This window comes from Plasmodium falciparum (assembly GCF_000002765.6).
Source record: "Plasmodium falciparum 3D7 genome assembly, chromosome: 8".
Lineage (NCBI taxonomy): Eukaryota > Apicomplexa > Aconoidasida > Haemosporida > Plasmodiidae > Plasmodium > Plasmodium falciparum.
In genome coordinates, this window is record NC_004329.3 from 863,492 (window position 1) to 881,170 (window position 17,679).

Sequence of the window (17,679 nt, forward strand, 5' to 3'; positions counted from 1 at the left end):
TTTTGCGTTCTTTTTATATGGATACATTATTGTACATATCCTTTAATATATTTCGTACGAAATAAAATGTAGGATCTAAGGAACTTTCAATACGCCATATAAAATTACTATTGCTATTATGGTCTTGCTTTTTAAAATTTTCTTTATCTTCATAATTTTCTTGATTTTGATTTTGCACTTTTGTCTGTACCTCTTTTTTGACACATGTATTTCCATTAATTATAATCTGATTTTCATCAACAAAATTTAATGATCTATTAAAAACGGAATGTATATTTGTACATAGGTTTTGCATATTTACATCCCCAATATATAAATTTCCCTCTATTTTATTATTATTTTCTTCATTCATATCTTTTGATAATATACATTCTTGTCTATCTGATGATAAACATGAATCCGAAAAATCAATAGAATCTTCATCAGATTCATCCTCTTCATTTTCTTTATCATCATCAATATAAAAATTTAAAAACCTTCTTTCATTACTTTTTTCATTTTCTTTTTCTTTTTCTTCACTAGGAATATTTTCCTCCTTGTCCTCTTTCTCTTCGTCATATTTTTCATCATCTCCTAATTTTAGTATGTAATTCACGTCATTGTATTCGCTCCAAAAAGTGCTGTGCTCATTAATAAATCTTTTCCTCCTAAAAAAGAAAATTAAGAAAAATATAAATAATTAAATAAATAAATATATATATATATATATATATATATAATATATATGTGCTGTTTATATTTCATTTTGTGGGGTACATATTTTTGAAATAAAAAAAAAAAAAAAAATTATATTTTATTCTACATTTATATTCTTTTGTACCTCCTATAATTTTCGTAGACATCTTTTTTATTTTTTACTGATACATCTGATATTGTGGCTTTAATTTTATATATTTGAAACTTATCATCCTGACAATTTTTACTACTAATCAAATTATATATACTTCTTATATATATATTTTCATAATTCATATTTAAAGGAATATGAACTGAATCAATTGATTTGTTGTTTAAGGAAAAATAACGTTTAAAAAAAACTTCGTTATGATTATCAGTATAATAAAAATTAGGAATATAGAAAGAATAAATTTTTGTATAATCATATGTACTTATACTAGAATGTAATAACATTTCTAAATGAAACGAGTAGTAACTATTATATGTGGGAAGTAAAACAAAATGTTTCGGTTTCATAAATTGTATTATTGTTTTTAAAGTATTTTGATTAATATAATTTTCTAGATTATATAATTCAATTAAGCATTCAATAGGTATGGATACATGTTGTTGTTTTTCTTGAGTTGGTATTTTTTTTAAGTATACAAATAATTTTTGTTTCCATGCCATTTTTTTATTTATCATATGTCTATTGTTTTGATGTTTATAATCTGTATCAAATGTATTATTTAATGTGCTACCTTTATTTAATATATGTTTTCCTTTATTTATATTATAATAATCTGACATGTTTTCTGATTCATCTAAATTTTCTTTCATGTTATAATAATTATCATAATGATAATTTGTTTTACTCCTATTTTTATTTCTTTTTTTATTTTTATCACCTGAAATTTTTTTAACGTATTCATGTTTTTCCTCCTCATTATTATTATCATCATCATTATCATCATCATTATCATCATTATCATCATCATCATTATAATCATCATCATTATAATTATCATCATTATAATCATCATCATTATAATCATCTTCATTTTGATTATAATTTTGCTCCATATTATCATAAAAATATAATTCTTTTTTTATATTACTCCTTAGTTTCTTTTCATGCACACCTGCTATTTTATACTCTTCCTCCTCAACATAATTATTGTCATTATCATCATTCATGGGTTCCATTTTTATTCTCACCTTTTTTTTATTTTGATTTTTCAAAGATCCATCCTTTACATCTTCTACAACTTCTTTTTTATAATACTCTTCTTCATCATCAATAATTGACTCGGAAGAATTTGCATCATCATTATGGTTATTAACATTTTGATAAGGAAAATCTCTGTATATTTTTTGCTTGTTCTTTTTTTTTCTATTGTCATCTTTACTTTTTATTAGATGATTGAAATCATCATCTTCACTTTCATTATTATCAGATAATTTGTTTATATCATTAATTTGGTTATCACCATCATCACTTGTATCTCCTTCATTGAACGTGTTTATTCTGTATAAATATTTTTTTTTCTTATTTCCTTTTAAAAAATAATTTTCATCTTCATAATCGTTGGAATTACTACTATTAGAAGATTCGTCGTAAATTTCATCATCATCATTATAATTATCATCATTATTATCATCATTATTGTCATCATTATTGTCATCATTATTGTCATCATTATTGTCATCATTATTATCATCTTTATCATCATCTTTATCATCATCCTTATCATCATCTTTATCATCATCCTTATCATCATCCTTATCATCATCATTCTTTTCACTTTTTACAACCTTATCCTTATTGTCCTCCCAAAAATCCCTTTTACATTTTATTTCTTTTTTTTTATCAACAAAATTATTTTCCTTTTTCAAGTAAAGCATTTCTTCATGAGACTCAAAAATAAAATTCATCGGTTTATTTTTTTTAACACTCCTTTTGATTTTTTTCTTTATCTTTTCTTCTCCTTTCTTTTGTAAAATTTCATTCTGAATATTTTCCTTCTCTTTCAAATAAATATCATACAACATTTTATCATCATATTTTATATTTTGCACATATGAAAAATTAAAATGGCTAGTTTTCTCTTTTTCTTTATTTTGCTCATTGCAACTAACATGTTTCCATAAATTGCTTGACATATTTTCTTGTCCTGTTTGTTCTTTTGTAAATAAAATAACGTTTTCTTCTTTCTTCAAAAATGTGGATAGAATCCTTTTCACGGATTCATTGTTCAAAGTTGATGGAAAGGAAAACAAGATGTAATATGCATCTTCATATTTTTTAAAATCGTTGTAATTCTTCAAACATATTAAATTTTTAATTTTAAATAAATTAATTCGATTTTTATGGAAGTTGTTTTTTATATGCACGTTCATGTAGGTTAGGGAGGTAAACAGAAGTCTTATGAAATTTTCTCTAAAAAGGAAAATACGAGCAAAATAAAAATATGCACATATATATATATATATATATATATATGTATTTTTTTTTTTTTTTTTTTTTTTTTTTTTTTTTTCTTTTTCTTTTTCCTTACCCATATGGACATAAAAATAAGAGCATATATCTTTGTGAACATACTTCTAATAAGGCATTAATATGAAACAATAGGTCAATAAATATGCCTACAAAAAAGGAAAAAATAAAATAATATTAGAATATAAATATATATAATATACATTCATTATTTTATATAAAATATGATATCATATAATATTTTTATATTTTTATATTTTTATATTTTTATATTTTTACTATCTATATCAACAGGTAAGAGGACACATCCCATTTTTTTTATAGTTTTATTTATAGTATTCAAAATATTTTTCATATCCATCATCTTAGTAGAATTTTTATTTGAATAATGAAAGTTACTAATATATGTAAAAATATTGGATTCTTTTATAACATGTGATTTTTCTATAAAAGAATAATCTTCTAAATTACAATTTATGGAATATAATATTTTATTGTTAAATAATTTTAAAATAACTGCTGAAGAACCTATATTATCTCCATTATTTATCAAATATAATGGTAATATATATTCAATATTTGTTTTCTTACATATTACTTTTTTAAAAACATAATGTTCCATATATTCTAAGATTATAATATTTTCATATAAATTATTAATTAATTCTATATATTCATTTTCCTTGAAATTTTTAAAATATTCACAATTGTAATTACATTTCAAATAACTTAATAAAATATATTTACTATAAGATTTAATATATTCATGACAAATGATAGGTACCTTTTTTTTTCTTTTTAGTAATTCCATAAATACTACTGGTAAGCTACCAATGTAGTTTAAACTATGATTCGTTATTATTATCAAATCTATAACTTCACATACCCTACAAAAACAAGAAGAAAGAAATAAAAAACAAATAAAATATATTAACACATAAACGTAATAACATATGAACATATTAACACATAAACGTAATAACATATGAACATATTAACACATAAACGTAATAACATATGAACATATTAACACATAAACGTAATAACATATGAACATATTAACATATGAACATATTATCATATCAACATATAATCATATCAACATATAATCATATCAACATATAAACATATTATTCTTTACTATCTTCCTTTTTTACCTTATAACATTTTTTATGTCTTCAAGACAAAATTTATCATCCCATCCACAGTTCATCAAAATGTAAATATTATTATCCTTTCTGTCATTATAAAAATCTCTCTTATTATTTACATAATCATATTTATATAACTCTTCACAATTATAATTTTCAACATTTATATTCTCTACACTCGATATTGAAACATTTTTATCTGATGATTGGTTTTCATTCTGTTCATTTAAATTATCCTTTAAAGATATTCGTTCATTTTCTTTTAGTACATTAAAATCTTTTATTATCAACAGAGTACTATAAAAGCTATTACTATATAATGGTACAATTTCTATAAGCATTCCTTATATGTTTAATACAAGAAATCATAAGGTGATTTTATATTATTGTAATGAAGAAAATTTACATATATTCTTTAAATATAACAATAATGAAATATATATATAAAGGAAAACATATACCTATGTATTTATATATATATATATATATTTATATTTTAATTTCTCTATAATTATTTTCCTTCTTAATAATTCATAGAAAAATTAATAACGTATAATAATAACCTTTAGTTAATTATGACAAAAAAATGTCTGACATTATATTTATTTAACTTTTCCTTTTTAATTTCACAAAATTTATTTATTTTCACTTTTTTAAATATATATTTTTATATTTTACTTTAAATATTGTTCTCAATTTTTATTCTGTTTTAAATGATATTGTTTTGACAAATAATGAAATACAGAATCTCTTCTGTTTTTTGTTCTTTTATAATAAAAAAAAAAAAAATAATAAATAATATATATTTCATATATATAAAGCATATACAAAAATATAACATATATAATATATATATATATATTAAAGAAAAAAATATATTTATTTTTAAATGAAAAAAAAAAATATATAAAAATATGAGAACCTATTATTATACTTATATCTTTTTGAAGATCTCTTCAAATTTGTAAAAAAAAAAAAAAAAGAATAGTCACATATATAAAATTATAATATATATGTAATATAATTAATATATTTTTATTTTTTATTTATATGTATTAAATATTGTATATATATATATATATATATGTATAATATACAATATATTATGTAGATAATATTATCATGTTAGTTTTAAAATATATTACCAAATGTTCAAAATTTTATAAAAATATATATAATTTTTAATTACATATGGTAAATATATTTACATTTTAAAGTATAATCAAAAAAAAAAAAAAAAAAAGAAAAACTTTTTTTTTTTTTCTATTTTATGTTTCATTATAATAAGTTGAAATATTAAATATATATATATATATATATATATATAATAACATTGTTTCATTTTCCTGAATAATAATTAAAAAATAATTTTTTTTTTAACATATGTTATATATTGTATACATAAATATAATATATTTTGAAAAAATGTTACTTATAAGGTAAATAAGAAAAATAGGAAAAATTAGAAACTTTATATATATATATATATATATAATTTTTGCTAAAAATTAATAATATATTTCATTGAACCCTTTTTCAAATAAGCCAATATATATAGGTTTGGCTTTTTATGATGTTATTCATTACTATATAATATATATATATATATATATTTTTATAAAAATATATAACCATATAATTAACATTATTATTAAAATATTTGTAATATGTTTTTCTTTTAAAAAGAAAGTGCTAAATTTTTCAAAGCATAGATTTATTTTAATGTATTACATATATATTTATATTTGTTAAAATATCAAAAAAAATGGTGACAAAAATAAAAGGGAAATTTAAAAAAGGGGCATCAAATAACAAAGAAGCAGGAATAAGAAATAAAAAAAATAAAAAAAAAAATAATAATAGAAAAAGTGACATTAATGAAAATGAAGAAAGTTTAATTAAGAAAACTAATATAATGGTAATAAAAAAAAAAGGAATGAATTCAGAAATTAAAGCATTAAGCAGAGATTTGGTAGATTTGTTTAATCCATATTGTGCAGTTTTCTATATAAGAAAATTAAAAAATTTACAAGAATTAAATAAGAAATTAAAAGAATTAAGTTATAAATATACAGTTTGCTTCTATATACAAAATAATAAATTGTTATATAGTATTACTAGTAATTATACAAAATTATCTTTAACCTTTTCTGTTCAAAGTTATACCACGTCTACTTTAATCAAATCTTTATATTTGAAAAATGTATATTGTAATTTTAATAAATTAAAACCATTACTCATTTTAAAAAATTTTAATAACACTTCAAATACAGAAATGTCAAATTATCTTATTATTACACAAAATATTCTTAAAAATCTCTATCCAAGTGTTAATTTGAATGAGGATTTTATGAACAAACCTAGAAGAGTTTTATTATATTGTTACAATGATAATGATCAAACCATATACTTTCGTCAATATGCAACCAACTTAAAAAAAATATCGTTTAAAAAAATATTGAAGGAGGCATATAATGAAGACATGAGTGGATATAATGATGTATTTAATTATTTATCATCCAAATTGGATGGTAAACATTTCAACACTGATACAATCTCTCAAATGTTAGAAATTGGTCCACGTGTTAGTTACAAAATTTTTAAAATTACAGATCAGGATAAAGGTAAAAAAATATATATGTATATTAAATTATTTGTACATGTAGGATATGCTTAAATATATAATAATAAAAAAATAAATAAATAAATAAATATATATATATATATGTGTATATATTTTCTTTTACAGTCATATACTCCGTTACCGATAAAAAGTAATATTTTTAATTAAAATGGAAACAGAATATAGACATCATAGAATCAGAATTATGGTAATAAAATATTGGTTTATATTTTTAATTTTTTTTTTTTTTTTTTTGTATTATTATGTTGAAGATTTATTTTATCTTAACGAAATGTAAAATAGCTGGCACCTTTCTATTTTTTTTTTTTTTTTTTTTTTTTACCTGAACGGTTCATAATATTATGACTATGGAATAAATATAATAATTAAAAATGTTCCACATAGCACATTTATATATATTTGGCTGTTTAAAAAAATGGTGATTTGTTATATATATATATACTTACATTAATATATGTGTATTTTATGTTGTTTTATTTTAATCTTTTGTATATATATTTTTCCCAATTATAGATACAACTCTATATATTTTTAATATTTTTGTGTCTATAATAAATAAATACATATATATATATATATATATATATATATATATATATTTTTCTTTTCTTCTTTTTTGTGATATCAATGAATTCAATTTACTTTTCATGTTAAGACAAATGGTTATTTATTTATTAATAATTTTACACAAAAAAAATTACACTTCAATATATATTTGTTCATTTCCATTTTGAACATATTATTGTTTTATATATACATAAAAAAAAAAAAATACTTATATTTGTTGTAGAAACCAATAAAATATACTCAATAAAAATTAATAAATATAAATAAATATTAATAATATTATTAACTGTTAATATGGGGGCCTTGTGTATGCTTGAAGGTCCACTATAAATACATATATTTCTTTTCTCTTTTTTTTTTTTTTTTGATTCCTTATGTTTTAAATAAATATTTCTTTAAAATATGAAAATAAAAAAAAGTTGCATCTTTTTTGGTTATGCTTTTGCATTATTTTGTACAGTGTGCTGTTTTTCAAAGAAAGATATATTTAACCCTAAATTATACACTTCCGATGTTGAATATAAAGAAAGAGAATACTTTTTAAAATACCTGGGGATGTCGTATGATATTATTAAGGGTAATCCTTGGGGAGATCCAATTTATGTGATAGATTTAGGATACAGACGAAATGTTCTTAAGAAGAGAAAACTAAATTCGGATAATAATATAAAAGATGATATTGTTAAATTTAAAGTTGGAGAAGCTTCTAAAATAAAATGTATTGATACTATAAAAGAAAATGTGATAGATAACTTATGTGATATAAATAAAGAGTACGAGAGAAGTTATTCAGTTTCTTCCATTAATGATGATATCCATCCTTTTAATGATTCTAATTATTATAAAATGTTAGTAAAAAGAATAAATAGAGGTGATTCCATAATTATAGAGAAAAAGTTATGTTCAAAATATTTTTCTTTTATAAATGATATAAATAAAAATGATTTGGATACGTTTTTTTTAACAACACTGAATGAATTAGGAGATAATTATCAAAACATAAAAGATGATACATATAAATGTAGTTTACAATATTATAAGATGAATAATATGAATAAATATAGTGAAAATTGTTTAAAAACTATAACTCCATGGATATCTTTTTTTAATATGTATGGAACACATGTGATATCAGGAGTTTATTATGGAGGTAAGATAATACATAATTTATACTTTGAAAATAATAATTTGAAAAAAAAAGAATATAAAATAAGGATGTATAAGAGCAGATTGAATCCTTTTAGTACTATTAATTCCAACTTATATTTTGGTTCTTCCCTATCAAAGGAAAAAATTATTTATATAAGGGAAAGGAATTTAATCATGGATGGGGGGGTACACATTAATCCCTACAATATTAATGAGGTAAATATGGAAAATAAAAAAAAAAATATATATGTTAATAATGTTGAAAAAAATTTGTATGATCAGAAGAAAAAGTATAGAAATTATTATAATTTTTATGAATTAAAAGATGATGTAAGGAAACGTAATTATTATAATAGTTGGAAAGATACCATTGAATGGGAACAAGCCAAACCAGTCAAATTAAATTTAGTACCCTTATCTGAATTTATAAATTCAGAAGAAGGAAAATCTGCTTATTACATGGCTCTTGAATTTTATTCCAATTTGAGTTATTCTAATTATAATCCTTATTTATATGTATTAAATAAAAGTGAAAAGGATATATATATAATGGATATAAAAAGAAATTGGGCACAATATATTGACAAAAATATAAATTTCAATGTAACGCCTAAATGTAAAAACGGCGATAAAATATTAAGTGGTTTTATTCTTACAAATAAAAAGAAATCATATGAAGATAATCATATTATACACATGTGTCCATCAAACACCGTGTGTTCTAGTGGTATAAATATTGAATCAGATAAAAATTTTGAATTTAGTTGGATTTTATGTAGTAAGGAAAATAGAAGTGAGATACATCAAATATTAACCAAAAATACGTTTCAAGGAAATGGAAAGGCTTCATGTCCTTATAATATGAAAATAGGTTTTGGATTTTCATTAACATTTCAGAAATCTATAAATACGAATATAAAAATTGAACCTTGTGAAAGTAATAAAAAAGAATGTAAAAGAACAAATTTGGCTAGTTCTTCTCAAACATATTTCTGGATTAATTGTTTACCTACCAACAAAAATTTATTATTACAAACCTTGGAATCAAAAACATATAGTGAGAAAAAATATTTAAATGATCATTTTGTGTTTAGCTTAAAATGTTCTGAAGGGAAATATATAATTGCAGGTTTCGCAATTGATTATATTCCTTCGGGTGTTAATGATTATTTAGTATGTCCCGTAGGAAGTAATAAATGTGATTTAAAGATTCATGTTGTGGAGAAAAATATAGGTGAAGTACATATACCTATTATGTATATTGTGTGTTCTTCTATTTCATAATAAAAAAAAAAAAAAATGAAGCATCACCGTGTAATATATTGAAATTTGAACCATAAATAATTATGTACTAAAAAAAATATATATATATATATATATATATATATATATGTATGTATGTGTGTATTTTCATATGTATATATTATGTTAGCTTTTTTTATTTTATTAATGATACCTTTATTATATATGTATCACTTTTTATGTTTCATGCTCTTATTATTAAAAAATGTAAAGACTTTCTTTTTTTCTTTTACTTTTTTCTTTTTTTTTTTTTTTTGGTATTTGTTTTAATTAACCATGCTAACACATATGCGAAGATAGGTATGTATTTAAATAAATATAAAATGTTATTAGCAAAGATGTGAGAATTATATAATAGTTATTTGAAATAGAAAAAAAAAAATAATAAAATAATCAGAATCTCATATGAGGAGCACATTTTATTTTAATTTACTTATCTTTTTTTTTTTTTTTTTTTTTTTTCACAAAAATGATCATATAAAAATGACGTTATAATGTTAAACGATTAATTAGTTTATTGAATAAAAATTATATTTACATAATTCTTCCTCTGTAATATTATTTCTTAAAATATATAAGGGAACACTATTTGCATAGTATATATAAAATGTAGAACTTTTGATAATATATGTTCGTGTGACTATTAAAGAATTATAACTTTATATATATTCAAAAAAAATTAAAAAAAAAAAAATATATTATATATATATATATTTACAAAGTGATGAAACAAAATGGGGGTTGGTGGAGATAGAAATAAAAAATTAATGGTATAATAAATATTGTATTATTTTAATAATAACAAATATAATATATATATCATACATATTATATATATCATATATATAGAGAGAGAGAATATATAAAAACAAAAAATTAATTATGTAAAATTTCTGAGAATTATTAGAATGAATATAGTGGTGACAAATTATGGGATATTAAGGAAAAATTTTATTAGAACATATTTAGCAAATAAAATAAATACAATCAAAGGGACGTACAAAAATATTTGCATATATCATGTAGATATAAAAAGATATTGCCATTACAAAAGTAGAAGTAAAATAAAATGTAAAAATAATGGTGTGATGAATAAGGATATGAATTTTATATGTGATGAACTGAAAGAAAAATATATAGATAATAATCATATGAATAATGTACATAACAATAATAGTTATAATAATTTTAATACTTTTTATGAAAATGGAAATAATAAAGACAACTTTAATGTATCAAAAAAATGTGTAGGAAAAAAAGTTATACGAGATACATTTATAAATAAGATTAAGGAAGGCACGTTGTCCCTACTAAATTTAGAAATAGAAGAATTAAATTATGAAGAACTATTAAAATATAAGAATATAAAAAAAGTTGTAGTAATGAAAAATAAATTGACAATATTAAAATATTTTAATAGCTATTTATTAAAAAATAATAAAGGGAAATATTATATATTAAAAGTGTTAATGTTTTGTATTGTTAAAGATATACATAAATATAAAAACAATGAATTAATATACATTTTATATATATATAAATATCATAATTATTTAAATCCATTTTTAATATTACATATAATAGATAAACTATGTTGTGATAATTATATATATAATATGAATATAAAAGAATTTGTCTTTTTATTAGATATTTTAAATGTGCCACTTGTTATGACAAATAAATTTATTCAAAATATTATGGATTATATAAATATCAATCAAAATAAAATAAAATATTGTAAATATTATTTTGATATAGCTTATTTTTTAGCGAAAAATAATTTGTATAATAAATATATATTTGATACAATCGCACAATATTATACATCACATTCATATAATTTTGAGTTATCCATTTTGTATATGTTTAATAATGAACATAAAAATATTAATAGGAATAATAATGCTTTTCCTATTAAAGGGAGTTACAACATAAATAATAACATCGTAGATATAAACATATGTGAAGAATTAATAAATAATGATGATTATTTAAATGTTAAACAAAGGAATATGTTAAAAAAAGTCGAATCTGATAATGGTTGTTATGATAATACATATGATAATAATAATATAATAAATTTCAAGAGAGAAATACATAAACATTTATATATACTATCCAAATATGGATATAAGAATATCCAAATATATAATAACATGTTCAAGATCATAATTTTTTCATGTAACCATTTTAAACCTTTTGAAGTTAGTTCAATTTTCAAATCTTTGAAAAATATAAATTATTTTAACATTGTTTTATTAGAAAAATTGACTAGTACATTAAAAAAAAATATTAGTCAATATAAGACAAGTTTATTATTAGATTGTTTAAATACATTATCTTATTTTAATTACAAAGATGATAATATTATAACTACAATATTAATTAATTTACCAAGGAATATATCAACATATACGTCTAATCAGTTTTTAAAATTAGTATATTTTATGGATAATTTTATACCTTTTTCAATATATTTTAATATATTTTTAAATAAACAAATTTGTATATTTTCTTCCTCTTTTGGATTATGTCATCTTATTTCTTTATTAAAAATATTTACTCACCAAAATTTAATATCTAATCCTATTTTATATTTGTTAAGAATAAAAATTAGTAAATATAATAAATCATTAACATATAATGATATAAAAAGTAAACATATAAATGAAAAACCGGATGAAATCTTCCCTTCAATAAATTACACAGGCAATATAAAAATAAGTTATAAAGATATATATTCAATATTTTATCATATGCATTTAATGAGAGTACAGTATATGGACTTGGCTATAAAATGTATAGAATGTATATTTTTTATGGAAAAAAATTTTAAAAATATATTTTCTGAGGATATAGAATATATAACAAATTCATGTTGTTATTTCTTATTACTTAATGATAATTATGATGATCCATTTTTAAGAAAATTTATAAATGTTCATATAGAAAATTTTTTTTCTTTCGTCGCTTCAAATTTTGTAAAAAATGAATCACTGGAAAAAAAAAATGAATGTATAAATGGTAATATGGAAATGGAAAAAATAAATGATAATAATAATAATAATAAGAAGAAGAAGAAATATAAAACGTACAATATCAAGATGGACGATATCAAGATGGACGATATCAAAATGGATGATATCAAAATGGGTGATATACATTTTGCACATTATGAAAAAAACAATGGAACAATACATTTTAATAATAAAATTAATTACAATGAACAAATTATAGATATACAAAACAATAATAATGATAAAAAAAATCTATATTTGGCATTTAATAAAAAAAAAAATGTTTATGCAATAATCATATTAACACTTATAAATGAATTAGTATACCAAAATTCAATAAAAAAAATATCCAATATAATACACAACTTTAATTTGGAATATATAAAAAATAATATATATGTCTTTTTACAACACTTTAATAATGAAAAAAATGAGAAAGAAAAATGTGATACTATATATATACTTGAGAAATTATTTCCATTACTCTATTTCCCTAAGATAAATAATGTACATTTGAAAAATATAAGTAGAAATAATTTTAATATATCTACTTTCAATTTAACATATGTTCAAAATGGATATAATAATTATTTGAAAAGTGAACATATTAAAAAAGAAATAATATCCAACCAATATATACTCAATGAAATATATAAAATATTACGAAGTTTAAAACAAAAGAATTATATTTTTAAATTGATAAATAAAAGCCACACAAAATCTTTCTTTTTATATAATCATTATATATATGTAAAAAATATAAGGAATGGAGATAAAATAGCCATCTTATTTGCATCAAAAAATTATTATTATAATACGATAGACGATGCTAATTTGGGATTAACTTCTAAAATGGGGAAAAAAATATTTGAAAAGAAAAAATTTACAAAAGAAGCTATAACACAAATAGAGTATTTTAAAATATATTTTAATAAGGTATATTTAGTAGAATTTTATACATGGGAAAATATGATAAATATCCAGGAAAAAAAGGATTATCTTGTAAATTTGTTGAACATATGAAAAAATATATGATAGATTGTAATGACAGGTCTTATATTAACTTCATCATTTTATAACTATATATATATATATATATATATATATATATATATATGTATATTTCTATAAATTATTGAATATATTATATTTTCCCTTTTTTTTTTTTTTTTTTTTTTTTTTTTTTTAGTTTTAATTTATCATATAAAAAATTAATCTACATACTCTTATTAATATTAATATTTTTTATAATAATTATAAATACATATATAAGCATTATATGTAGAATAATATTTTTTTAAGTTTATGTATTTTTTATATATTGTATTTTGATTTCTTTATATAACTAATGAAAATTTTTCACACTCAAATGTGGATGTAATTATTGATTTTTATTATTTTTTTTTTTGTGTTTTTTTTTATGAACAGGTCATAATTTTTTCTCTTTTTCATTTTTTTTTTTTTTTTTTTTTCAATCTAATGGCTAGTAAAATATTTTTGGCTACACATATATATAACATCATATGTATAAACATGGAAATATAGAACAAATCAATAAATATTAAATATAAACACTTATGTTATATATATTTATGCATATATGTCTAAAAAAAAAATAAACGGAAATATATATATATATATATATATATATAATAATGTAGACGTATATATTTCATTTTACAAACTATACAATATATATATATATATATATATATATTTTTTTTTTTTTTTTTGACGTAACAATTTTACACTATGTGCTTTAAATTTTATTAGTTACGATCACCGTTACACTAATAATATATTTATTTTTATTGCACATTTTTTTTTTTTTCTTTTGTATGATTCACTTTTTTTTCTTTTTTCTTTTTTTTTTTTTAAATCTTTATTATTATTATTTCACTTTGATACCATTAAATCAATTGAATCATCATTTATTATTGTCGTATACAATGGGTATATATCCTTATAAATTGCTTTAATAACTTTTGAACCATTTATTTTTAATGTAATCTTTTGAATATGATGATATTTTCAAATTATTTATTTAACATACTAATCGTATGTTACTTGTTTATCTATATAGGTTCGTTTTCTATTTGTCATGATATAAAAACTGACGAAAAAACCAATGAAATATTCAGCAAATATTTGGGAAAAGGCTATGATATTTTGTTTGGTTATCCATTACCTAATAATGAACTTATTGACGATCCAGGATTTAAAGAAGTTATTATAGACACACAATTATCAATTGACAACATATCAAATTATATTTGTAAAAAGGAAGAATATGTAGATGTTATAGAAGACATAAATGATATAGGTTATCTAGGAATGCAGAAAATAAATATTGATGATTTGGATAATCGTATAAAACCATTTTCAGCGTCTATGCCATATAAAAGCTATTTTGCAGACTTAGAAATTAAGAAGAAAAAATATGCACTAGCTCAAAATATGTGTGTATTAAATTATGCTACATATGATTTAAAAGAATCCGGGAACAATATAAATAAGGATTTCGTATTAGACATTGAAAAATTACCTATTTTAACAAAAAACCAAATGAAGTTATGTACCAAAGTATTATATATGAATAATAATCTGCATTGTTCAGAAGGTATAAAAAGCTGGATGAAATTTTTTGAAAAATATGGAACTCATGTAGTATTATCTGCCCATTTTGGTGGTATGTCATTTAATACCATGGAAATTACGAAAAGAAAAATTGAAGAAATAAAAATATATAAGTATAAATACTCTCTTTGGAATAACCCATATTTAAATATCTTTAAATCTGGATCGTTATTTCAAGATCTTAGCATTAATGTAGATGGTCACAAAGAAAATAAAAAAAATAATAGTAATAATAATATTAATATAGATGAGAAGAAGAAAAATGATGCTTATATAAAAAATGATGTGTTAATAGAACAATATAGGGACAATATTAATCTAGAAATTCGGGGAGGAAATAATTTTGATGAAAAGTGGAGAAATTTAACATATTTAGTTTGGAAAAATTCTATTTATTCTAATATAGTTCCTATACATCTTGACTTGTATTCATTGAATACATTCATGCCTATAGAAAAAAAGGAATCATATGATATGGCTTTATTATTTTATAATAATTTGTACGGAATAGATAATGAAAACTTTTATCTTTCTCAAGACATAACAGATGTATTATCCGAAGGAAAACAGATAACTGGTTCAAATAAAGGATCTTTGATTTTAAGTTGTCCTGTTGGATATATAAAAAGCACTGGTCTGATTTTCGTTTACGACAGTTCTGAGAAATTAAAAACTAATAAAAGTAAGGACCCCAAAATAAAAATATATCCATGTACTAATAAAGGGCAATATGATATTGCTTGCTCATATATAACAAAGAAGAAAAATATTATAACATTCGGATGGATATACTGTGTAAAGCATAATTTTATTAAATTTGAAACGCTTTATCAAAATAATGATAATATTATATCTAAGGACGGTAAAACATTTATGAGCCTTACCTGCACCGAAGGAAATACGATAGCTTTCGGTTTTAAAATGAAATTAAAAAAGTTGGAAAAATTAGAAAAGTTAAAAATAAAACCATGTACTATAGGAGATGATCAGTGTACTATTAATAATATCAAAAGAAATTCCGATTATTTATTATGGGGCTTTTGTGTACCTTCATCTTTTCGTAGTCTTTCTTCTTTACAATTAACCTATATTCATGATGATACTATACAAAATGATATACGAGGAGCTTGTTCAGATATATATATTAATAAATACGATAATATTTTTCTAGGTTTTACTTTTTCCTTCGATAATAAATTTGAACAAGTAAAAACGGAACCTTGTGAAAGCCAATCCAAATATTGTTTTCATATAATACCAAAAAAGAAAAAAAAAATGTATTATGTTGGGATGTTTTTATTATGCAGATTTGATGGGAACACGAATAGAAAGTTTACATATAAATAAAAAGAAAAATGTCATATGATATCATATATTTTATAATTATTATTATTTTTTTATATTTTTTCATTTACATACTATGTTTTTATTAACATAACATATATATATATATATTTATTTATATATATATTTTTTTTTTTTTTGATATATTATCTTTTTATGAAAATTATGTGATTTCATTTTTTGCATATATATAATATGAAATTTTAATAACCAAAAAAGTCGTAATAATATAAATGTACTTTATTAATTAAAAGAAAAAAAAAATATATATATATATATATATATATTCATTTATATATAAGTACATGTACGTAGTATTATTTAAATTTTTATTTAATTATATTTTTTTTTCACATTCTATATTAAGACATTATTAAAATTTTACATATACATATTTTTATCTAATTTCATATTATCATTTCTTTTATTAAAAAGAAATAATTCATTTTGTTATATTATAAATATGCTCTTTTTAATGTATTAATAAACGTGAAGAAAAAAAAAAAAAAAAAAAAAAAAAAATTAAGATCATATTGGAGAATTTTGTACATGTGCAATTTTGGAAAAAAAAAAAAAAAAAAAAAAAAAAAAAAAAATAGTTTATATATATATATATATATAATATATGTTAATAATAAATTAGGTAGGAATTATAATAATAAAAAATAAAATAAATCAAAAAATATTATGTGCTATGTATATAATATATATATA

The 17,679-nt window shown here is 19.7% G+C and overlaps 5 protein-coding genes across 5 annotated transcripts; 4 read left to right on the plus strand and 1 right to left on the minus strand.

Moving 5' to 3' along the window:
* Positions 1-13: 13 nt before the first annotated feature.
* PF3D7_0819000 (conserved Plasmodium protein, unknown function) lies at positions 14-4,646 on the minus strand (the record flags this gene model as incomplete). The annotated part of the gene is made up of 5 exons (XM_001349299.1): positions 14-647; positions 821-3,097; positions 3,216-3,303; positions 3,434-4,041; positions 4,312-4,646. 5 exons carry the CDS (start codon positions 4,644-4,646, stop codon positions 14-16), a joined length of 3,942 nt encoding a protein of 1,313 aa, XP_001349335.1.
* Positions 4,647-6,070: 1,424 nt separating this feature from the next.
* On the plus strand, positions 6,071-7,083 carry PF3D7_0819100 (BRIX domain, putative; the record flags this gene model as incomplete). The annotated part of the gene is made up of 2 exons (XM_024473169.1): positions 6,071-6,929; positions 7,055-7,083. 2 exons carry the CDS (start codon positions 6,071-6,073, stop codon positions 7,081-7,083), a joined length of 888 nt encoding a protein of 295 aa, XP_024328895.1.
* An 835-nt stretch (positions 7,084-7,918) lies between these two features.
* PF3D7_0819200 (perforin-like protein 5) lies at positions 7,919-9,949 on the plus strand (the record flags this gene model as incomplete). The annotated part of the gene is made up of 1 exon (XM_001349297.1): positions 7,919-9,949. One exon carries the CDS (start codon positions 7,919-7,921, stop codon positions 9,947-9,949), a length of 2,031 nt encoding a protein of 676 aa, XP_001349333.1.
* Positions 9,950-10,875: 926 nt separating this feature from the next.
* PF3D7_0819300 (conserved Plasmodium protein, unknown function) lies at positions 10,876-14,007 on the plus strand (the record flags this gene model as incomplete). Its single annotated transcript, XM_002808813.2, has 1 exon — positions 10,876-14,007. The coding sequence occupies one exon, from the start codon at positions 10,876-10,878 to the stop codon at positions 14,005-14,007; it is 3,132 nt and encodes a 1,043-aa protein (XP_002808859.2).
* A 996-nt stretch (positions 14,008-15,003) lies between these two features.
* On the plus strand, positions 15,004-16,968 carry PF3D7_0819400 (perforin-like protein 4; the record flags this gene model as incomplete). Its single annotated transcript, XM_001349295.1, has 1 exon — positions 15,004-16,968. The coding sequence occupies one exon, from the start codon at positions 15,004-15,006 to the stop codon at positions 16,966-16,968; it is 1,965 nt and encodes a 654-aa protein (XP_001349331.1).
* Between the last annotated feature and the right edge of the window lie 711 nt (positions 16,969-17,679).